At 39.6% G+C, this 26,237-nt stretch overlaps 1 protein-coding gene across 1 annotated transcript in view; it reads left to right on the forward strand.

Moving 5' to 3' along the window:
• LOC124795729 (hematopoietically-expressed homeobox protein hhex) overlaps positions 1-25,859 on the forward strand; it is a 174,438-nt gene extending 148,579 nt beyond the window's left edge. Inside the window, exon 4 of the mRNA XM_047259812.1 lies at positions 25,170-25,859. Within this exon, the coding sequence (XP_047115768.1) occupies positions 25,170-25,292 (123 nt within the window). The 3' untranslated portion in view covers positions 25,293-25,859. The remainder of the gene's footprint in view (positions 1-25,169) is intronic.
• Positions 25,860-26,237: the final 378 nt, after the last annotated feature.

A 26,237-nucleotide genomic window follows, 5' to 3' on the forward strand; every position in this document is an offset into this window, starting at 1 on the left:
AGTAAACTGTATCTCACATTAAACACAAATGTCATAGTCACTCTCAGCGTACCATCCAGACGAATCTGGTCGTCCAGAAATGGCCCTACAACTACTATTACCCACGGTTCTGTCCTTTCAGTTCATGGTGTAATTAAAAGTCGTAAGTTCCAACAAACAGCACTTATTCCCGCACCAATTCAAGAAATGTATCCTACTACAGACGCAAATGTCAATGTCCCACTCTAGTTTCTTGCGTTCATACAATAATTAGTCACCAAACGACAACTGTCCTATTCAAGAATACCAAGCGTCCCACATGCAATTCACAAAGCACACTTAACAAGTCACTGCCAACGGTTTATGGATCCCACCATTCAGTGGTCAAGACAAAACAAAACAACAAAATCTTTTCCACCACTCACAACGTGGGAACACCAGTCTTTCACTTTCCACCTTATGGAGACATACGAGCAGTCATCTTGCTTCACGGCTCCACAGTCCAGTACTAGTTAATAGTTGCTGGTAACAAATGCCCGCCGGACTCTGCGTCGTGTCGTTCATTCTGCCGTGGCGCCGCCATGCGATCCGTTGAACAGAAGAAACCACCCGCTGTTGCCTCCGCGGGATACTTTCCCTAGTCGTAAGGGTGGCGGAACTTATGAATGGCCAGTGGAACGTGCGTGTCACCCCAGGTCGTTGATCTGCTGTAGCGGGCGCGTGGAGAGTACCCCGACCGGCAGTGGAGTGGGGAGCGCACCGGCTCTGTTGCTGACATCTGCTCAGCTTATGTGGTACGGGCGAGTTCGGTGTAGCCCTCAGCGCTACGACACCCCATCAGTCAGACCCTTCCGTGGATCTCGCAACATTACAGATAAAAGGATATTCTTACAGTATTTAAATACTCATAGATTACATGTATGATCTATTAGATACATTGTTAATAAAAGAATCTTTGTTCTAATAACATAAAATCATACCCCCTAGTTTTCTACACATACAATATCGTCATTTATCCCTTTTCTATATACAGGCCACACTTGTGCTATTCATTGTACCTGTCGTCCCTCATACAAAACATGAAAGTGTAAAAAAAACAAAAGGAGTAATAAGCAATCTATACTGCTAATAATTACAATATCAAATAGTAGGCTACTCTAACATCTTATCACAGTGAACATATTAGAAACTGTTGATTCTAAAACTACAATATAAAATGAATTTTTGTGCTCGTGACCGACTGAAATTAATACCCCTTTGAAAGTGTTCTAACAAAAAAATGAGAAATAATCTACACAGCTCACTATTACCTACCACATGTTATTAAATAGTAAACTACTTTAACATCCTAACACAATAAACATTTTAGAAACTGGTGACTCTACATCTACAACATACAATGCACCTTTGTGCCTGTGACAGGCTGAAATTAGTATATCTTTATACATTTTACATTTTATTATATATAACAACATTTCTAGGACACGTATGTACCATCCACATGTCAGATCCTGACCTGACATCGAGGTTCATCCCAACAAACAATAAAACACAATAATGTTTTAGTTATGGATCGGTAGCATCCCCTTTACAGGAGTGTGCGCATTGATCACACTACTCTACGACTCTCACTCACCAGACATCACATTTTCCTTCTCATTCAACCCATTAATACACTAACAGAATAGGTCTAGAAGTCAGCTAACCCTAACACCACCACACTCACGACAACATACCATACCTTTGCTCCCTTATACTCAACCACATAACACATGAAGCTGTTTCGGAGATAGCTTTCTAGTCTCCGAATTCGTCCTTTCACTCTGGCACCTCTCTCCATTGGCTTACCTCTGCATTCGCTTTACCGATTATTCATCCTGCTAAATATCAACTTAGAAATGCGACATTTCATCTAAGAACAAAAAATACACAAATTATTCATCCTGCAAAATAACTGTACACATTCTTGGTACCGTTTTGATTAGTTATACTGGTACCAGGCTTCAACAACAACAACAACAAAAATTATTTTTTTCACATAGCAACAGTTATGGTAAGAATTATATTACATCTTACGTCAGTATTCCACAACGTTCACCACCTGGATCTCATACTCCCTTTATGTCCTTTCACATTGTGCAGTTGTCCTCATCTCTTCATTCGTATTTCGGCTCTCCGTCCATCCATTACTCCATCATTTCCTGGTCTTCCTTCACCATTGGCATCAATCTCTATTGCAGCATACACAGGTCTCTCTGTAACATACATCTAAGACATCTCCACATTATTAATTCTACTCACCTTTATTTACCACTGTTTCATCACGTCGAATCTCTCTTTATTAATCACACTACTTCACGTCGCTTCTCTCCTTAAATATCACCTTTATCCACTACTATTTATCACGTCGCTTCTCTATCTACCATCTTTATCCACTCATTAATCATCAAGTCGTTTCTGCTTGATCCTTATTCATATGACAAAAAATACGTACATACACCACTCTGTCGACTCCTGTTCATGACTCATTCGACCAGTCTATTCCGTCATACATCCTGACATCCCGCCTGAAAATTGTTATGTTCGATTTGACCCTGCGCAACGTTACACACCACAAATAAATACACTGACTATCTACCATAAATTGCCTACTTTCGATCTATCCTTAACTTTTCCATAATTTGATGTTAGAAATGTGATGAAGCCCACGCGATTGTTTTCCCTTGATCGTCTCAATCAGTACAGCATTTTCATGGACAATCCGCCTCACTCTGAATGGTCCACTGTACACAGTAAAGGATTTGTTAGTTAGGAATATGTGCTTACATGAAAATTAAATGTGCGCAGAGAATATACAAGCTGGGAGAAATGGGCAGTCCAAGTGTTAGAAACTTAGGTGCTAGTGGCCTCTTTCCCTAACACCAGATTCTGAACAACCATACACAGCACTTCATTATAACTGTCACCACGACAATGATATCAGATGGCATCTAATTTAAAAAACTTCGATCACATTACAGATGTTACAGGTAACAGCAGTATAAACGTACCCTATTCCATACAGATCACAATGTTTACTTTTTTTTACATTACGTGTTAAGTACCTGCAATAGTCAAATCACACTAATTAAACTGGACTCATTGGCATTATTACATAACATTTTAGCAACTTGTTTCTTTGAGGAAACAGTCCTTTTACTTTACTGTTCGAAATAAAAATTTGCAAATTTTGCTCTGAGAGACCAGCCTAACAGATTCCATTACTGGTGTTTTATTCTCTTATCAGAAATATGGTACCTTATTTGCATTCCTACATGTCAGTAGAGTATGTCTGTTACATAGACAATTTTCAGTGCGAGCTGCATATGTTTTAAGGCAAGATACTAAGGGCTGATATGTTGGATTAGTTTCTCCTATCCATCAATCTATTACGACAAGAAAGAAATGCCAGGATTCCATGCTCTCCTGTCATTCTCATAGTTTCTGCCGTTCCTATCCTCGACACTGTCTGGCCTATGAGTCGTGCCTCCGTTCACAATGTTGCTCTCATTACCCAGTTCCTGAGACAATTGTTCAAATGACGCAGAATCGTCTCCGCCTCTGCCTGCTATTGCTATATCTCTGCGCAATCTCACTGGCAACTTCGTTATACAGATCCTAATGAGCTCCCCAGGTTGGTATGGCACATCCAAATACCTATTTCGTCTCAGCATTTCCTGACAGCATGCCACTGGATCTCTTATACTACCTTCGTTACAATTTGGCATCATCAATATGCTTTGCTTAACCTGGTCCTGCTTACTTTTCGGCAAGAAGTCATTTAAAAACTTGTCACAAAATATCTTGTAGCTACTACAGTCTTTAATAACTTCCTGCATTTTCGCTCTAGCCTCGTCCCTCAAATGGTTACACACAAACTTCATTTTGTGGAGCGGTCCCCACAATGAAGGTAATGAATCTTGAAATTGAGACAGCCTTGGACTATACCTAGTTGGGTTTGCCCCCTGTTTTATCCGACACAACCGTTCTTCTGACTCTGTGAGTTCGTCTTCCTCTTTCTGCCTATTTTCGTTTTTTGAATTTATCTCACTCTCCCTCTGCAGTCTACCTGGTGGTGTTTCACCTTCACTTCTGCACGCAAATTGCAACTGTGCAAATTCTTCCCTATGTTTCCTACTTATTTCTAATTGCGCCTCTTTAAGTTGTAATAGTGACTGTATCTCCCCCTGGTTGGCATGAAACTCTTGCTGCGTACTGTCAGAGCCTGTCTCGCCTCTTATACTGAGCTTTTCTACATCTGCACTAATCGTATTCATTCTGACCACTACCTCTTTGATTTGCTCATCCGGCAACACGTCCCTACGCTCAGTAGTATCACTCTCTATTGCAAATACTTGTACCTCCAAATTATTAGCTTTTTCTTTCACGGCGTCACATACTTCCTTCAGCGCACCCAGATTCTTCTCCCCCTCATCTAACCGATTATTAACTGCGGGCAGACACACATCGATAACCGTGTGTAGCTTCCTCATTGCCTCTTTATTTCCCTTATCCAATGCCTCCATACTTTCCTCACTATCTTTATCCATCGCTTCCCATCTTTCCTTATTACCTTTATCCATGGCTTCCAATCCTTCCTTATATGCTTCCCATCTTTCCTTATTATCTTTATCAATCGCTTCCAATCTTTCCTCATACTCCCTATCTCTTTCCTTATTATCTCTATCCATCCTCTGTAAAAACTGCAATAGCACATTGTAATCTGCTACTTTCGGTGTGCTCACATTGTTCGCCTGTGAAACGGTAGCTTCTCTAAGGATAGCTTCACTTTCACTGCATACCTGACCTAGTCCCGGCTCGCCCGCATCGTCGGGAAAAGCCCCCATTTGTGGACAAAGCCCGCCGCATAAAGGATCACCTAGCCGCGGTGCGCTGAACAATTCAGCCCCTTCCGAGTGTTTGTCGTCCTCGCTCATTAACCCATGGTCAACAGCTACTTCCTGCTGCACTGCTACTTTCACGCCAGAATCGCTATTCTCCATGGTGACTACACTTTTCGACTGCAACCTAGTTACTACGGACATTACGCAAAAAAAATTATACAACGATCTTCCAGCCTTGGACGATATAGCAATTAACTACATAAAAAACAATAAAAGATCCTCACCAATCCAGAAAGAAATTGCAAACAAAATAAAATTTTACTTCTTAGCGCTATCACAATATCTTCCATCAAAATAAAAAAAAATCTTAACAGCAAACCCTAACAGCAAAATATCCTGGCAGGGTCGAAATTATGAGAGGCACCCACATGCCTTGCTCATACTGTGGCATCAAGCAGTCAGGCCTGCAAGATGAGTGGTCTGCCAAGCGAGTGGATTCATTTTTATTTATCAAGTAACATGAACTCTAGTACTCACACTTAAGTTACAAGTTATCCTCCTATATGATTATTACGCAACAGAAACACGCATCTGACTATCAGTAATTTACAGAACTCTGACTGTACACTACGCACTGGCAATACCACATTTCCTTTTTGTCTTTTATTTAACGGCTTTTGTCAACACCTGGCCACCGCACTGAATATGAATGGCGCACACATTATAAATTCGGGACATTATGACTACATACAATTCGAAGGAAAAGTCCACCAATCTTTTTCTTTTCACTATCTTATTTATTCCGATAAATTCTCTAACCTAAACACACAAATTCTATAACCTACAACAATAATACATGAGAAATTCTGCCCAGTGGGCAAGGCTTTACAATGGTGAATCTTTATATTATGGTCTCGTAATTATTTTCAACGCTACAGTGCACTTTCTGCATAGGATGATGGATCTTTTATTATACCTCACACTTCGACTCTCACAATCATCATCACTAAACTTTCCTCCAGACCGAGCGGTACTGAAGGAACAAGCATAGCCCACTAATCATTTGAAACTACCTCGCTACTCTCCCATGCAAACCACACATACCCAAATTACATGACATACACCACACTACAACATGAAATACTACACAGAGAATAGTCACAACATTATCACTTTCAGCTTTCCCACTTCAATTAATATTTATCCCAGTTTTACACGACACTGCCCCACTTCATAATTCCACTTTCCTACTCTGAACTCTGGAGATATATGCACGTCTTTCTGTGCAATGCAAGCCAAGTGGCGTTGCTGGATAGACGGCCGACTCACCTTGCTTCTCTCTCAGAGTTTGAATCTAGCGTCACACGGAATCATATCACGCAAAGTAATATTAAGAACGTATTCATCACACATGCGAGTCCTCAACTGATACCATGGAAGAGTACTTCTCTTTATCTTTTGTCTCATAAACAGTTTGAGACTCACACAGTACTCACCACGTGGAAGTACTCGTCTCTAATTTCAAGTCCTGCACACGCCATTTCTTAAATATTTCAACTTATGGTACACACGCTATTTCTTAAATATTTCAACTTATTGTACACATGCTAGTAATTCAGCTTAACTTAAGCACACGGAAGTATTTCAACTCATTGCTACACGTGGTTTCATTGTGACCGTTGGTCACTTCCGAAGATTACTACAATCCCATTAATATTACCTTCCTGACATTTAATTCTCCCCACAAAAGTTCCTGAAATAGAGAAATTAATATTTCAAACTACTCTTAAATATTCCACATGCATACCATGTCTCCACTCTTTCGTCATTACGGAGCACAACTAAAACAGGTCTTAACAGCACAAGATCCAGGGGCAGAGTGTTGAAACATGGCCGTTCTCTAGGTCATCTCGCACCTCTGTCGAGGTGGGGGAAGACCATGCTACCGTATTGGTCAGCCACATTTCAGGCGCTCAAAGCTCAGGTAAATTTCATCTCTTTGGTCCCACCAAAGGTGGCCAAAGGATCGACTCAAAGATGATCATATATTCACATTCACTATCTGCGGTTAGCAGACGACCATACATTCATTCATTTCACAGATCTCACCAAACTGGATGTAGGGATTCACTTTGTGGGAGTGCACATGTGATCAATTAAATAAATAAATTGTCATTCTTTCCCACACTGGTATCCGGCTTCAGTGTATTAATTGAAATTGAGTTATTTTACAAAAAAAAAGTGTTGTTCTGACAATAATAATGAGGTATGTTGTACCTATTTTCAATGTCGGGCGGTACTGTACCCTTTCAAAGTTTATATGCCAACTAGCTCTGCAGATGACGAAGAAATTGAAGAAATGTATGGTGAGATAAAAGAAATTATCCAGGTAGTGAAGGGAGACGAAAATTTAATAGTCATTGGTGACTGGAATTCGACAGTAGGAAAAGGGACAGCAGGAAACATAGTAGGTGAATATGGCTTGGGGCCAAGAAATGAAAGAGGAAGCCGTCTGGTAGAATTTTGCACAGGCCATAACTTAATCATAGCTAACACTTGGTTCAAGATTCATAAAAGAAGGTTGTATACACGAAAGAATCCTGGAGACACTATAAGTTATGAGATAGATTATATAATGGTAAGACAGAGATTTAGGAACCAGGTATTAAATTGTAGGACATTTCAGGGGCAGATGTGGACTCTGACCACAATCTATTGGTTATGAATTGTAGATTAAAACTGAAGAAATTGCAAAAAGGTGGGAATTTAAGGAGATGGGACCTGGTTGAACTGACTAAACCAGAGGTTGTACAGAGTTTCAGGGACAGCATAAGGGAACAATTTACAGGAATGGGGGAAAGAAATACAGTAGAAGGTGAATTGGTAGCTCTGAGGGATGAAGTAGTGAAGGCAGCAGAGGGTCAAGTAGGTAAAAAGACTAGGGCTAGTAGAAATCCTTGGGTAATAGAACAAATATTGAATTTAATTGATGAAAGGAGAAAATATAAAAATGCAGTAAACGAAGCAGGCAAAAAGGAATACAAACGTCTCAAAAATGAGATCGACAGGAAGTGCAAAATGGCTAAGCAGGCATGGCTAGAGGACAAATGTAAGGATGTAGAGGCTTATCTCACTAGGGGTAAGATAGATACAGCCTACAGGAAAATTAAAGAGACCTTTGGAGAAAGGAGAACCACTTGCATGAACATCAAGAGCTCAGATGGAAACCCAGATCTAAGCAACGAGGGGTAAGCGGAAAGGTGGAAGGAGTATATAGAGGGTCTATACAAGGGCGATGTACTTGAGGACAATATTATGGAAATGGAAGAGGATGTAGATGAAGATGAATTGGGAGATACGATACTTCGTGAAGAGTTTGACAGAGCACTGAAAGACCTGAGTCGAAACAAGGCCCCGGGAGTAGACAACATTCCATTGGAACTACTGACGGCCTTGGGAGAGCCAGTTCTGACAAAACTCTACCATCTGGTGAGCAAGATGTATGAGAGAGGTGAAATACCCTCAGACTTCAAGAAGAATATAATAATTCAAATCCCAAAGAAATCAGGTGTTGACAGATGTGAAAATTACCGAGCTGTCAGTTTAATAAGCCACAGCTGCAAAATACTAACGCGAATTATTTCAGACGAATGGAAAAACTGGTGAAAGCCGACCTCGGGGAAGATCAGTTTGGATTCCGCAGAAATGTTGGAACACGTGAGGCAATACTGACCTTACGACTTATCTTAGAAGAAAGATTAAGGGAAGGCAAACCTACGTTGCTAGCATTTGTAGACTTAGAGAAAGCTTTTGAGAATGTTGACATTTGGAGTAGGTATTAAAATCCATGGAGAAGAAATAAAAACTTTGAGGTTCACCGATGACATTGTAATTCTGTAAGAGACAGCAAAGGACTTGGAAGAGCAGTTGAACGGAATGGACAGTGTGTTGAAAGGAGGATATAAGATTAACATCAACAAAAGTAAAACGAGGATAATGGAATGTAGTCGAATTAAGTCGGGTGATGCTGAGGGTATTAGATTAGGAAATGAGACACTTAAAGTAGTAAAGGAGTTTTGCTATTTGGGGAGCAAAATAACTGATGATGGACGAAGTAGAGAGGATATAAAATGTATACTGGCAATGACAAGGAAAGCGTTTCTGAAGAAGAGAAATTTGTTAACATTGAGTATAGATTTAAGTGTCAGGAAGTCGTTTCTGAAAGTATTTGTATGGAGTGTAGCCATGTATGGAAGTGAAATATGGACAATAAATAGTTTGGACAAGAAGAGAATAGAAGCTTTCGAAATGTGGTGCTGCAGAAGAATGTTGAAGATTAGGTGGGTAGATCACGTAACTAATGAGGTGTTGAATAGGATTAGGGAGAAGAGAAGTTTGTGGCACAACTTGACTAGAAGAAGAGATCGGTTGGTAGGACATGTCCAGAGGCATCAAGGGATCACAAATTTAGCGTAGAAGGGCAGCGTGGAGGGTAAAAACCGTAGAGGGAGACCAAGAGATGAATACACTAAACAGATTCAGAAGGATGTAGGTTGCAGTAGGTACTGGGAGATGAAGGAGCTTGCACAGGATAGATTAGCATGGAGAGCTGCATCAAACCAGTCTCAGGACTGAAGACCACAACAACAAACAAGGAAGGGAATTCAAAATTAAGCTTTCCGTGGCGGCATGACGGGGTGCAAATAGAGCTAGGACAAAAGGACAGACAGACTGTCGAAGTACTTTGAAAAAGACCAGATCCAAACACCTGAAAATTTACAAAAAATTATTTTAAATTTTTTGGGTGGAGCTTGAATTTCAGAGTCTAGGACAGTGCTTCGTATTCACTACCCAAATTGTTCGTCGTCTTGTAAAAGGCAGAGGAAGTAATAGGAGGAACTGCGCAGGAAGGCCGGTGCTTGCGACACGGCTGCAATTGACGGCTAAAGATCTTAGCGGGCAGTTATCGCAGCGAGCTCGGCTTCGTTTTCCGATGCCCCGTTTCGTAATCTCGAGGCCAGGAAGCCGCTGTATCCTCCGCCTGCTTGCCTGCCCACATCCTTGCACACCCATTGGCTAACGCGCCCGATCTCATTCACACTGCCATACCTATGCAATCTCAAAGCTTCCGAGAATATGAACCAGGCAGCCTGATAGCAGTGTGCTGGCTAAGTATGTATGGCCAAGAATGTGTATTTTCCCCGTACTAAAATTTGTTGTTCGTATGAATTCCTGTGCTACTGGGCCTGTCTTAAGTTAATTCGTAAGTAAATTTGTAACTAAGTTCAAAAATGGTTCAAATGTCTCTGAGCACTATGGGACTTAACATCTGAGGTCATCAGTCCCCTAGAACTTAGAACTACTTAAACCTAACTAACCTAAGGACATCACACATCCATGGCCGAGGCAAGATTCGAACCTGCGTCAGTAGCGGTCTCGCGGTTCCAGACTGAAGCGCCTAGAACCGCTCGGTCACACCGGCCGGCTGTAACTAACTCTGTCATGTGACGCTTCAGTGGTGCTACAACCCCTGTCGGCTGTTACTCGCCTATGGGAGCCACTTTAGTATTCCCCGGAGCAATGTTTGATCCATCCGCCGTGAGGTGTGACGGGAAAGCAACATACTGCTTTGGTAGGTGGTTTTAAGTTGTTTTTTTTAAGTTTCTGTATTTTCATGAATGAGTAGCAAACAAACAACGCGTTCCGTAGCACTTACTAAAATACAGACACTGCACACGGTGAAGTCATCTGTGGCGCATGACATCACGATACTCAGGGCAAATTCTCAAATTCTTCTTCTTGGCAGTATAAACGCAATTACTCCTCACTGATACTACGCGTCGCAAATGTCCTGTCTATTTACGTATGAAATTTACATACCGCCGCGAAAGATCTACCGAAATCAAACTTCTTAAAAATGTTATTTCTGTGCAACTGATGTTATGTTTTCACTTTATTTACCTGACGAACTGATTGATGAGACCATGTGACGACACAGAGTTGACGTGAGAGCTTATTTTTATCTCAGATTTTACACTGTTTATTTAACCAGTCGCGGCGATGGAATGGAAGAAATTTGATCTTATTTTTATATATTTCACCAGATGTTTAGTGACCATTCAAGCAATAAAGCAGTTTCACGTAACCGCATTTGGACGCTGCTAATTACATTTGATCGAAACACATGTCTCTCTGTGCTTAATGGGTGATGGGGTGGAACTGGAGATGTCATAAGGCGACAAAAGTTTTCAGCAATTGCTTCCTTTATCCATCACTATAAATACTAAATCAATCTACGTACAAAAATAGGAAACAAGTTTAGTCATTGCTACGCTTCACTTAATAGGTAAAATTGCGTTAACAGTTCACAGACAATAATTTTCTGGAAAGAATGTCATTGTAGAATCTGTAACATAACCTGCAACACATTTTCTTTTTGTATTTACATTTTTTTTACATTGCAACACACAACTATTTACAAAACATGCGAAACACTGGTAAATTTAGTGAGCTTGTGTGACTGATCTTATATTATAAATGATTGAAAAAACTGAATAAACTTAGTGCCCTGTCGCCTTTCAGTAATGGTTTATCTACTCCTGGTAGAGTCCTTTGCAAAATGATGGATACAAATGACATTACATTTCAACAGAGCCAAGTGTTCACTGCGGACAGTCTATTCATTTCTTGAGAAATTCTGGCGCCGCGACCTAGGAAATCTATAAATATTGTTCATTTATTTGTGTTTTCCGTCAATAACACAGCATGTACAAGTAAATTGTGCAACCGAACGCCGCTTCCTTCATCTATTCATTACTGCATCCGTTTGATACACCACCCTTGACCATTCGGTTTCAAGTACATGAGAAAGTGTCACTAGAAAGTCAGAAGCACTGCTGAAATCTCAGAAATACCCCTAACCGTCAGTTTTCCCGGCAGAGATACCTGTGAGCAATTCTTCCAGCTTAATATCGATCTTTTCATAAAATGCATTTTAACCGTCAGCTGTTTATTTGTACCATTACTCATGTACCGGTTTCGGTTATTAACCATTATCCAGGATGTGGGGTACAACAGATTAGTTAAAAGCATCGCACATTCTTTTCAATCTGACCAATCTCGAAAGTAATATGGGATGCTCTTAACTTTTCTGTTGAACCCCATGTCCTGGATGATGGCTGCTAACCTAAATCAGTAGATAACTAATGGGACAAATAAATAGCTGACTGTTAAAACGATTTCTACAAAACACTTTACGGCTTTTGAACCTCACCTTACGGAAACGTTAATATTGATCTCACTGAACTAAACACAGGTCATAGCCTAAACATAACATCGTGATGTACAACGATACGAGGAATCCGCTGTCAGCAATCTGCAAAATCTACTGCAGAACTGTTATTCACGGTCACTATGAGGACTGAAATTAAGTTACGAGTGACCTCGTGTGTCCCGTGCTGATTATAGGCCCGCAATATGCTTAATAGAGGTAATCCAAATTATGTCCTCGAAATTATCGTCTTTCACTCCTAATAAAAAGAACTAAATCGTTACCGCTATGCGGCTATGTCTGCTCGCTCCACCAGCACTTTATCGCCTGAAAGGTATTTGAAACTGAGATTCTTCAGAACGAGTCGCAATGGGCATACACTGCCCTAAAATAGTTTGGGTTCACACATAGTTGGTAGCGAAACAGATACGCAGTATGTTGTGTTGGCTACTGTGGGAGTCAGCACCGACACAAACAAGGAAGAAGGGAAGTTGCGATGGCCGGTGGCAGGAACTCAAAATGATCTCTACATTAAACTTTCTAATTAACAGGTCACTTTATTTCTGAAAAGAAAATGAATATAGCTTTGCTTGCTTCCACTATTACTACTCGCAGTGTGGTCTTCCTATTAACAATACTGATGCTCTCGAAGTGGACCGACCAACGATGGGCGGCTGGTTAATCAGCGTTAACAGGGGACGCTGAACTCTGTCTTCCTGGAAGTGTGTCGCCGCCATCTCTTTCCTTTGGCGAGCGGGTCGGTGCCTTCTTGGTGTTGTTTCGCTGCGCTGCGCGAGGCGGTGCACAGTCGATGCTTTAGGACTGCACGTAATACATAACCTCTCCCTCTCTTGGCTCGCCCCCCCCCCGCCCCCCCACCCCCCCACCACCACCACCACCACCACCACCACCACCACCACCCCGCGCACCAAGCAAAAGAAAAGAAAATAACCTTGGCAATTCAAACTCAAATTACGCCAAACACGTAGACGTCATCAATTCATTATCAGTTTGAAGAAAGCCAGAACACGTATTGAGGGCTAACTGGAGGAAATACACTGAGAATCACTTGTGATGTAATCTGAAAGCTCAGCATCGCATAATTACGTCAGCTGCTCCCCTCCTCATCCCCAAATCACACGCTGCGAACTGACCCTTTCTGCATCCACATACATACTCCGCAATCCACCATACGGTGCGTGGCGGAGGGTACCTCGTACCACAACTAGCATCTTCTCTCCCTGTTCCACTCCCAAACAGAACGAGGGAAAAATGACTACCTATATGCCTCTGTACGAGCCCTAATCTCTCTTATCTTTGTGGTCTTTCCGTGAAATGTTAGTTGGCGGCAGTAAAATTGTACTGCAGTCAGCCTCAAATGCTGGTTCTCTAAATTTCCTCAGTAGCGATTCACGAAAAGAACGCCTCCTTTCCTCTAGAATCTAGAGACTCCCACCCGAGTTCCCGAAGCATTCCCGTAACACTCGCGTGATAGTCAAACCTACCTGTAACAAATCTAGCAGCCCGCCTCTGAATTGCTTCTATGTCCTCCTTCAATCCGACCTGATAGGGATCCCAAACGCTCGAGCAGTACTCAAGAATAGGTCGTATTAGTGTTTTATAAATGGTCTCCTTTACAGATGAACCACATCTTCGCAAAATTCTACCAATGAACCGAAGACGACTATCCGCCTTCCCCACAACTGCCATTACATGCTTGTCCCACTTCATATCGCTCTGCAATGTTACGCCCAAATATTTAATCGACGAGACTGTGTCAAGCGCTACACTACTAATGGAGTATTCAAACATTACGGGATTCTTTTTCCTATTCATCTGCATTAATTTAAATTTATCTATGTTTATAGTTAGCTGCCCTTCTTTACACCAATTAAAAAGCCTGTCCAAGTCATCTTGTATCCTCCTACAGCCACTCAACGACGAGACCTTCCCGTACACCACAGCATCATCAGCAAACAGTCGCACATTGCTATCCACCCTATCCAAAAGATCATTTATGTAGATAAAAAACAACAGCTGACCTACCACACTTCCCTAGGGCACTCCAGATGATACCCTCACCTCCGATGAACACTCACCACCGAGGACAACGTACTGGGTTCTATTACTTAAGAAGTCTTCGAGCCACTCACATACTTGGGAACCAATCCCATATGCTCGTACCTTAGTTAGGAGTCTGCAGTGGGGCACTGAGTCAAACGCATTCCGGAAGTCATGGAATATGGCATCCACCTGATACCCTTCATCCATGTTTTGCAAGATATCATGTGAAAAAAGGTCGAGTTGCGTTTCGCAGGAGCGATGCTTTCTAAAGCCTTGCTGATGCATGGACAGCAACTTCTCTGTCTCAAGGAAATTCATTATATTCGAACTGAGAATATGTTCAAGATTGCTGCAACAAACCGATGTTCAGGATATTGGTCTGTAATTTTGAGGATCCGTCCTTCTACCCTTCTTATATACAGGCGTCATCTGCGCTTTTTTCCAGTAGCTCGGGACTTTACGTATGGCAAGAGATTCGCGATAAATGCAAGCTAAGTAAGGAGCCAATGCAGTAGAGTACTCTCTGTAAAACCGAATTGGAATCCCATCAAGACCTGGCGATTTATTTATTTTCAACCCATTCAGCTGCTTCACAACCACAGGGATGTCTATCACTATGTCCTCCATACGGGAATCCGTACGAGACTCAAACGGCGGTATGTTTGTACGATTCTCCTGCATGAAGGATTTCTCAAATGCTAAATTTAAAATTTCAGCTTTCGTTTTGCTGTCTTCCGTTGCCAGGCCTTTATCGTACCGTTGAGTGCTCAGACTGAAGGAAATCAGTTGCACGGCGCGAATTAAGCAACAGTGCTTACTACTGTACACGAAAGAAAAAAAAATTCTATTAACCACAGCACATCTGTTGGGTTTCGGCTCTAAGTTTTGTTTTAGTTTATTGGACAATCATCATCAATGATCCCACAGCAACATAATTTTACATTTCACATTTTCATTCATCTATTTTGGGCCAAGACGCTTTGTATTCTACCCACACAGTAGTAATTAATTCATATCTCCCTAACACCTTCCCTTACTTCATTGGTGTTTGTTACAATACAAGCTTCAAGAGAGATTTGTTCGATCAGTTGTTTTGTGCCGAAATCCAGATGTTCCTCGTCCTGCTTGGCACAAAGTTTTACCTTATATGTCATGTGAAAAGTGCCGTCTAAAAAAGATACTGTAAGCCATTACTCATACTGATATTGCTGTGTGCGTATGTGTGGGTGGGGAGTGGGGGCGGGGAATTGGGGGGGGGGACGGGGTTGGGGTGGGGGGGGGGGGGACTGGGAGCTCAGCATTGCATAATAAATGCCCTCTCTTAGTGTCTGAGAAAAAGTTGCCAACTTTAGGTAACATATTGTCGAAAACAGTCAAATGGTAGTCTATACTTCATAACAGATAGAGCACGCAACTCACGGGTCATCATTTGTTATATGTCGACAGAAATCAAGTTACATGACTGCCTTCCCTGTCAACCATTGTAAATAGACTGATGCATTTTTCAACACGCTAAAAAAATTCTTACAGTAGCATCACAATGCATTTCGTTTTACAGTCGATATACAGTCGTATCCTCTTTAAATAAAATGAATGGATGTATTTATGTGCTGCACAGACAACTCACATGCGACTGCTGATTTAAAATATTATGTTCAATTTTAGTCCACATATAATTCTGGCACTATTTGCCTTAGCCCTACAAGTGCATATATAAAGCACCCAACAGATTGAAAAAGCTGTGAAAAACGTCGGTGAGTATATTGGATAGCTAAAAAAAAAGGTAGTCGATGGAACTGAGGAGAAACGAAAGCGATGGGTCCCGCTGATTAATAAAGGTGATTTGATGACAGGACACACCCTGAGGCATCAGAAAATCGAGAATTTGGCAATTACTTGTAACTAACACCGAATGTGTCTATATAACGTGGTTAACAAGAAGAACAAGTGGAAGAAATAATTCAAAACAAATTCACGAATGTATACCGTAGGACAACCAAGACTGCTCTTTACAACCGTTTAAACAAAATTTAGTTCCCTCGAGGACTTTCAGTTACAGTGTTACTCTGAGGTAACCAATAGTGCTCTTTACAGTTGTCGTAAATAAGTTGCCGGCCGGTGTGGCCGTGCGGTCTAGGCGCTTCAGTCTGGAACCGCGTGACCGCTCCGGTCGCAGGTTCGAATCCTGCCTCGGGCATGGATGTGTGTGATGTCCTTAGGTTGGTTAGGTTTAAGTAGTTCTAAGTTCTAGGGGACTGATGACCACAGATGTTAAGTCCCATAGTGCTCAGAGCCAAGCCAATCGTAAATAAGTAGTTCTCTGGATTACTTCCAGTTTCAGCGATGGTAACTATAGTGTAAATCCCCAACAGACATCCCTCATGATAATTCAGAATTTATCGAAATTAATACGTCTTGAACTGAGGACAAGGAAAATCTGCTCATAATATTCTGGTTTGTGTTAGTGATTGTGCATTTCAGTTGCCTCAACTATTCGTGGAATGTTTACTGTTTCCTCTGGTCAAACGCGTAGCTCTGCGAACATGTTCGTATCGTCTCCACGCAAAAACATATTTTCCACGACATGTGAGGTAGGAAACAAGTCATTCGACTCTCTGCAGGAAAGATAAAACGTCCTTTTGCCACAAGAGATAAGATAGTTGCCCTGTCTGCTGCTTTGCAGTTGTCGAAAGCTATTACCTCCTATTAGAGAATACCACGCCCTTTCTATCAGTGGGCAGTCTCTTCCTTCCTCGCAGATGGCGCTGTGCACTTCATCTCGAATGAAATTTCCAAGTTAAAACCCCGAAATGTACAGACGACTTCTGTTGCCTACAATACACTTTCTAAGTTACGTAACACAAATGCTATCGGTATACCTTCTAAAACAGAACACAATGCCACATGTAACAATGAGTAGGAAAGGTTTCTAGCTGTTTTGAGCACTTCAGTACCTTAAAAAAATACATTTCACTGAGAAGGACGATAAAGTTGACCTAAGACAACAATGATAATACGTCTGAATTAGTATCTTTATTTTTGTTTCCGTTTTAGGTTTATTGAGTGTTACTGCGAAAATTTGGTAGAAATATAGAAACTCTGAGTTCAGCGTACAGTACGTGACGCAGATAGGCTCGCAAAGGAGCCTGCGACTATTGGTAGGTGCCACAGATTTTCCAAACCTCATACGTACACGACATCCATACCTTATTAATTCACATAAATTTACCTGATGATGGAGGTATAATCCTCAGAAATTGGTGTTGGAAAGAGTAATGTAATAAACGTGATTCGTTACAGTACTTTCAGATGATACTCTAACGGAAGTGTTGACATTTCAAGTGGAGAGCTGCACAAAACCAGTCTTCGGACTGAAGACAACAACAGCAATCTCATTTTCTAATTTCCTCAACTCTACCAACAAGTCGTTATATTGTATTGGAGATTTTGTTCTCTAGAGGCTACTACCATGAATTCATCTGAGGAAGTCAGTGTGTCAACTGAATGGGTTTCATGTGTTAATATCTTTGCCGCTACCTGTCTTTGTCGGATAAGTAGGGGACTGAAATTACGTGGAGTCAAACACATTGCCTTGTAACGAATGTACCAGTGCTTCGATGTTCTGTTTTCATGTAGTACCGGCAGCTTATACACATATACAGGGTGTTACAAAAAGGTACGGCCAAACTTTCAGGAAACATTCCTCACACACAAATAAAGAAAAGATGTTATGTGGACATGTGTCCGGAAACGCTTAATTTCCATGTTAGAGCTCATTTTAGTTTTGTCAGTATGTACTGTACTTCCTCGATTCACCGCCAGTTGGCCCAATTGAAGGAAGGTAATGTTGACTTCGGTGCTTGTGTTGACATGCGACTCATTGCTCTACAGTACTAGCATCAAGCACATCAGTACGTAGGATCAACAGGTTAGTGTTCATCACGAACGTGGTTTTGCAGTTAGTGCAATGTTTACAAATACGGAGTTGGCAGATGCCCATTTGATGTATGGATTAGCACGGGGCAATAGCCGTGGCGCGGTACGTTTGTATCGAGACAGATTTCCAGAACGAAGGTGTCCCAACAGGAAGACGTTCGAAGCAATTGATCGGGGTCTTAGGGAGCACGGAACATTCCAGCCTATGACTCGCGACTGGGGAATACCTAGAACGACGAGGACACCTGCAATGGACGAGGTAATTCTTCGTGCATTTGACGATAACCCTAATGTCAGCGTCAGAGAAGTTGCTGCTCTACAAGGTAACGTTGACCACGTCACTGTATGGAGAGTGCTACGGGAGAACCAGTTGTTTCCGTACCATGTACAGCGTGTGCAGGCACTATCAGGAGCTGATTGGCCTCCACGGGTACACTTCTGCAACTGGTCCATCCAACAATGTGTCAATCCTCATTTCAGTGCAAATGTTCTCTTTACGGATGAGGCTTCATTCCAACGTGATCAAATGAAGTGAAGTGTTCGTACGCTTCTCAACAACAGATTCGGTGACCGATGGATTGGTAGAGGTGGACCTATTCCATGGCCTCCAAGCTCCCTGACCTCAACCCTCTTGACTTTCATTTATGGGGGCATTTGAAAGCTCTTGTGTACGCAACCCCGGTACAAATGTAGAGACTCTTCGTGCTCGTATTGTGGACGGCCGTGATACAATACGCCATTCTCCAGGGCTGCATCAGCGCATCAGGGATTCCATGCGACGGAGGGTGGATGCATGTATCCTCGCTAACGGAGGACATTTTGAACATTTCCTGTAACAAATGTACGTTCTGCTGCTGTGTGTTTCCATTCCATGATTAATGTGATTTGAAGAGAAGTAATAAAATGAGCTCTAACATAGAAAGTAAGCATTTCCGGACTCATGTCCACATAACATATTTTCTTTCTTTGTGTGTGAGGAATGTTTCCTGAAAGTTTGGCCGTACCTTTTTGTAACACCCTGTATAAATGTTCCTCTATATGGTCCTAGTGTTCAGCTCTTCACGTCAAGTACCTGATTCACGGCCAAATATACAGCCTTATTTTTTTCCAGAAAGTACCATCGTATGGGGATATGAAAAAAAATTTCTGGCTAAATTAAGCATTTGTTGCTAGGCAGGAGGCAGCATGTTATCTCAGATGGAGAGTCAGTTACAGATGTAAAAGTAGCCTCAGGCGTACCTTAGGGAAGTGTGATGAGATTCTTACTGTTCACGTGTTACAGTACTGACCTCGAGGTATATCGTAACCTAAGGATTTTCACAGATAATATATTTATCTGTAAATAAGAGCTGTCTGAAAGAAAACTGCAGTGATATTCAGTCACCCATACATCCCCCCTCCCCCCCAACCTGATATTCAGTCAGATCTAGATAAGATGTAAATGTGTTGCAAAGGCCGACGCCTTGTTTTACATTAGGAGAGAAAGTAAAATTTTGCACTTCACAAAATAAGCTTACTTGTAGGTAAGGAAGGTCACAGATTTCGGTTTATTGGCAAGCTAGTGGTGATATTTAATCAGTTTTAAAAAAGGAGAGAGCTTACGAAACCCTCATGCTACTAATCCTAGAATACTGCTGTAGTTTATGAGAGCTATACCAGATGCAGCTAACAGTACATTGAATGTATACAGTGAGGACATCACAAATGGTCACAGGGCTTTTTGACCCACAGAAGGGCATCACGGAAATGCCTGAACTGGCAGACATTTCAAGATAGGTTCCATATGGGGTAAATGGCACCCCCTGTATTTATCCCACTTAATGGGATAAATGACACCTCCTTAAAAACTTTCCCATAGGTACCCAAAGACAAGATCAGATTAATTACAGCTGACACAGGCATTTTTGCTGTCATTCCTTCTATGGTACCTGTGCTGTCAGAACAGGAAGGAATCCTAACATGCGGAACAATGCTACAAACCCTCTGCCACGCATTTCACAATGGTTGCAGTGTACAAATGTAGAGCTTGTTAACTGATTCTAACATAGCCCATTGGCAGGGAACTGCAATTATAAATTAAAAGCATAATATTGTGTATATTCCAACGAATTAATTTATTTTGTTAACTGGTTTTAAAGCCATTCTAATTTCATATGAAGTAGTTTCTGCAACAGAATATAAAGAACTTAATAAAAAACAGTCTGAATTTAGTCACCAACCAGAAATTATTACAGTTTAAACACCAAATTTAGAAAACCATAGGAAGTAGAAACATAACATAAGAACACATACAAGTCAAGTAAGGAAAAATTATCCAAACAGCTAAAGAAATTATCGAGTAAAAAACAGGAGAAGCAAATAATTTGATAAAATGGGAATAGGTTGCTCCTTAGAAACTAATTCAACTGCATCATTAAAGTTTGAGGAATGCCAACAAAACCTTTGCTATTAGGAACCTTACAATTTGAATTTAACTTATGAGCTTTGATGCTAACAAATTTTAACTTATGAGCTTTGACACTAACAAATTTTAAAAAATTACAGTAGTTAAAATACAACTACGAAAATGTTAAATAAATGTAAGTAATGACAAAGAATCAATACAAGCTGCATAAAAATCTACATAAATTAATTCTAAATTCAAAATATTGCTCTGTCAGAATACTAATCACTTAATTCTAGTCAACAATGTAAAAATTATTTTATCAATGATGCTTTCCTACTGATGTCAGTGCATACAACGTAGGACAGAAACTGACTTCGCTCACTCTAGGCTGAACTCAGATCATGTAAGAATTTAAAAATCGAAAACAGTTACTGGACACTGGTGCCCAACATTTTTTAATTTAATATCGAAGTCACTGTCTGCTTTGTCAATATTTCGGAAAAATATTGAAGCTGTTATGCTTAGGATAACATACTTTTATGATCATAATTTATGGCTCATGATGAACAAAAAATCAATCATTCATTAATGGAGTTCATGTATTATTCATGCCACCCAACAAAACATTATCATTTATATACAGAAAGACTACCAAAAAACATAAAAATTAAATTTAAAGCTCTAACCATACTTTTAGTTAGCTTTGTGTCACATGGATTATTGGCATGATAAATTGTACTGATGTGGAATGAGTCTTTTATGTTCATATCACTTATGTAAATATGGCTACATGCTGAGCATTACAAATGTATTTTTTTAATATATGGATGTGAGTTATTAATTCATAGCTTTTACACAGTACAATAATAGAAATTGTTCTGGAGAATAGGAGATATCGAGGAGTAACTTTGTCACTTTGATTTCAAATTTACCTTTGCTGACTGCCACACATCTTACAGCACTGTGTAAGTGATCAAACGTTTTAGCTGCAACATTGTGCACCGCTTTTCATGCTAAAGACACCCTTAATGTGAAGTAATGAATCTCATTTTTTTCTTCCAGTATTGTAATCATGTACATCATTGTTCCCTTTGAATTTCAATAAATTATTTACTTCAAATTTCATGAGCGGATAAATATAATGAGAAGCAGTAATCAAAATGCCTAACTCCTTAAACAGATGTTTACAGGGTAACTGTTACTGAGCACCACATATTATGCTTATAGCATGTTTTTGAGCAATGAAGATTTTCATTTTTAAAGATGATTTATGCCAGAAAATTATTCCACATGACATTAATGAACATATTCAAAGCATTTCAACTTACTAATTACTCTTCCAAGATCTGAAGGGATTCTAACTGCAAAAGTGGCTAAAGTAAATTGTTTGGAAGTTCCAAAACATGATTTTCCCAGTTTAGATTCTCATTAATATGGTCACCTAAAATTTTTGAAGTTTCCACCCAATTCATTATTCCCCCACCATGTGTTGCACCTGTCACTGGTGATACAGATGTACAGAAGTGGATATGTTGTATCTTTTTGAAACTGAAAGTGAGGCCATTCACAGAAAACCTGTCAATGATTCAAGAACATTGTTATCATTTCTTCTGTAGCTGTATGTATGCTTAGACTAATTACTGTACTAGTGTTTCCAACAAAAGGAACTAATTCTGCATGTTGTACATTAGACAGAAAATAGTTACATTTATGAGAATACAAAACATACCTAAGATTGAGCCTCAGTGAGCCCATATGTCATTTCTCTCCAGTCAGAAGAATCTCCAGTGGTTACATTGGTTGACTCACTAAGTACAACTATCTGCATTCTTTTGGTTCGATATGACACTATACATTGTTGTCTATAACATCAATTCCATAAAAACAGCATTTTGTCTAGAAGAATCTTGTGATGTCGTTATTGAATACTTGTAAAATTTGTTGAGTGAACATGTAACTGGCATTCTGAATAGAGCAGCTGGTCAGAAATCGAAACTGTGATTTCTTAGGATACTGAGGACCCCTATTCTAGGGGACTGATGACCTCAGATCTTAAGTCCCATAGTGCTCAGAGCCATTTGATACTATTCTAGAATACACCACCTTATCAAAAATTTTCGAAAGTAATGTCAGTAGTGAAATAGGCTGGATATTATAGAGATCTTTCATATCACTTTTATTATAGTGGGATATCAGTCTCTCTGGAGAAATCCCATGAGTTAGAGATACGTTACATCTTTCAGATAAGACAAGACTTGTTACATGAGAAGAAATCTATGGAAAATACTATGAAATCCAGATAAGCTTCTATTTTTGAGAGAATAGATCATTTTCTTAATATCAGAGTGAGTGGTTGGTGAAACATTCATAAGCTACAATTTTATTAGAGTTTCTTTTTGAACATATTGTTGTGTTTTTATCTTAAAATTTTTTCCCTATATTTCCCTTCAATATTTAAATAATGATTACCAAACACCTTTGCTACCTATGGCTTATCATTTACACCCCTTCCATTCAATTCAATTGTGATGTTATCTTGTTCTTTGGCCAGCTGTCCTGTCATTTATTTCACTAAATTCCTTATAACCTTAAATCTTCCATTAGGATTACCAATTTCTAATTTAATAAGCATTTCCCTTGATATTATAATAGCTAATCATAGTAATTTTGAGTAGTTTTTGAGGTGTGCAGCTACTGCAGGATCTCTATTTCTTCTTGCCAACAGATACATTTCCCTCTCCCTTTCACAAAATACTTGAATTAGTCTAGACATCTGTGGTTTTTTTTTTTTACATGGCTAATTGATGACTTTTCTGATTAGCTAATTCAGAAAGATATTTTCAAGCAATGAAAAGATTTTGGTATGGAATAGATTAAATTTTATGTCAGCATTTGGTTCATTATAAATATTATCCTAGATAATACACTATTCTTGAAAACATTTGTTCTGGCATCATGAATTATTCTAAATGGTTTCCACTGAGGGGTATCAGTACTATAAGGCACTATCTTATTTATCCTAGCTAGCTGTGCATCATTATCAGAGAGCTCGTTTATTATTGAGTATGTAGTCATTTCCTTTCTTTAAGCTTCATCAAAGAAAACAATTAGGGTACACTGTCTTTATCCATTCATGTTGGAAAGTTAATTACTGAGATTAAATTGAAGGGTCCAAATAAGTTTTCCAGATCATTTTTCCTATCAGAATTATTTAGAAAATCTGCAATGAAATCACCACAGACTGTTTGCTGCTGTTTGGCATAATAAGGCATAGTAAGGAACTGAAATAAACACATCAAAATTTTTCATTGGGAATTTATATTACAAGTTAAATATTTTTCAGTATTAATTCACAAGCATGCACTTCTGTTTACTGATCACTTCTTTAGTATTGTCTCAATGTTTTTGAACTCGTTTTCTCTCTTAGCGTATGTAACAACTCCTTTTTTCATACTACTTCTAGAGAGTAAGATGGTACAGTTTTATCTTTTATATTTAACTTATCTAACCCTATAGTAATATGGTGCTCAGAATGGAACAAAATGTCCTTTTCAGAGCTTCTAAATTTTCCAAACAGACAAGAGGATCTTCTACCTTACTACTGAACCCTCTAATGTTCTGATGAAATAAGTTAACACTACTTCTCATGCATACTGTGGGGCTCTTAATTTAACAATAGGATTTATTGTCAATTTAACAATAGGATTTCCACCTCCTATAGAAAAATTTAAGCCTACTGATTCAAAAGTAAAACACTAGAATTTATGAATGGATAGCGGATTCGTCATTAAGTCATTCATTCCAGTCCATATTTAGTAGACTAATGATGATATCTTTTGGCATGCAAATTATTGTGACTCTTTAAAAGTCAGGGAATAGGCCAGACCTCATAAATTATGAAGAGGACATAGTTTTGACAAACAAGTGGAAATCAGATTTGCCTAATGCCTTGTAATGAGTCAAAACAAGTTAATAAACTAAATTAATTCTGCAGGACATACACGATATCGTGGTTTTCATTTATAAGTAGATGTAAAAAATAGAATAATAAACAAAATTGTAACAAAGTATTTTATTTGTGTACAGATACTGATATGCTATTTTTAATGTAAAATTATAAAGACTTTAGCAACCAGTCACAGAAACATAATTTATCTTGTTGCAAATCGATTTCGACTGATATCAGTCATCATCGGTGCATTTTTCTGACCAAAACATGCCATAAGTAGAAGTACTGTCCTTGGAAGATTTCTATCATCTGACTTCATGATACAAATCTGCCAAGCAGAATTTCGACATCACAGCTTTTCAGCTGCCAGTAACAACAGTTCACTTATTGTTAACACTTAATCTATTTACTCATTCTAGGACCGATGTTAAAACTGAAACTACTGGATACTGTACTCTGTATCAAGTTCATTTATCTGATATTCTAATGCCCAAAACACATAAACAAATAAAGTTTCAATAATAAGTGCACTGTTGTTATAGTGGCCATAGAGTGGCGATGAAGATGAGCTCAGTATTGTTAGAGTCGTTACGTTTTCCTAGACGACTTTGTGGCGCAAATTAAACTACTTTTCGTCACTGGTCCTGAACTTTCCGAAAGCTCATTTTGCATTATACTAAAGTCAGTTTTCTCTGGTTGCAGGCCTCTGACTGCAATGGAGCAGCAACAAGTGGAGCAAAGAGCAATACGTCACCTGGACTTCTAGAAGACTCAAAGCCGGCAACTGTGCCTGCTGGCAGCACCATGGCCAGCATCAGGACGTGAGTTCTCCTTCCAGCCTTGGTGATGAATGACTCCTCAATTTGGGTGTTCAGCTGGGGGCACAGCCATCTGCTTGTGGATGTGTTTGCAGCCACATGCTGTGTCTGTTATCCCACCCTGACTGAAGACTTCTAGGAGACCACACCAACTCGTCAGCTGAGATAAAGAAATTGCACGTGGACAGTGGATAATCTGTGCACAGACTTCCTCTGAATCGTTTGATGGAATACCATGACATTATTAAGTTCTTTTCCGTCCATGGAGTTAACCCTCCTAAATGTACATACACATACATCATACTACATTGAATTTTTGAGGATCCTCATGTGCCTTTGTGTGTGTTTGCTTTTTGTGTTTTGTATACCATGGAGACTACTGTTGCTGTCTTTCAGAAACTACTGTATTCTCCTAAACATAGATATTTCACAAAGTGAGAACTTGTCTTATATGATCTGGGACAGAGTAGTAGCATGCAAATTGTGTGCTGTTAAAGCCCCATGATCTGTTTATTATGTGCATTGTGGGAATACACTCATCAAATAAAATAAGATTGTTGTTTTCAAAGTGACATTAGAAAGACTGAAACTACTCGAACAATGTAAGTGAAAAATAAAATACAGTAATAAATGTTGTGTTATATGTTATTAATATTTTTGGTACTTCACTACAGATTGTTGGTTTATAACAGTTTATGTGTTATGATTAAGTTCCATGTAAGCCTCACATTTATATCTTCACCATTAGCAGTATGTTACCACCACATTGCTCTTATAACTACAGCATCTATAGGTTCACTACTAATTAAGACCAACTGAGCATACAATATGTATACATATGAGAGCTTAAATTTCAGTGTCTCATTCATTTGTAAATATAAAAAGTTTTAAGATAGTGTTTGTGAGTTGTTTATTTATTCTTCATTGGTTGCATGATTAAAGCTCTGTGATA

Source organism: Schistocerca piceifrons, chromosome 4 (assembly GCF_021461385.2).
Source record: "Schistocerca piceifrons isolate TAMUIC-IGC-003096 chromosome 4, iqSchPice1.1, whole genome shotgun sequence".
Lineage (NCBI taxonomy): Eukaryota > Metazoa > Arthropoda > Insecta > Orthoptera > Acrididae > Schistocerca > Schistocerca piceifrons.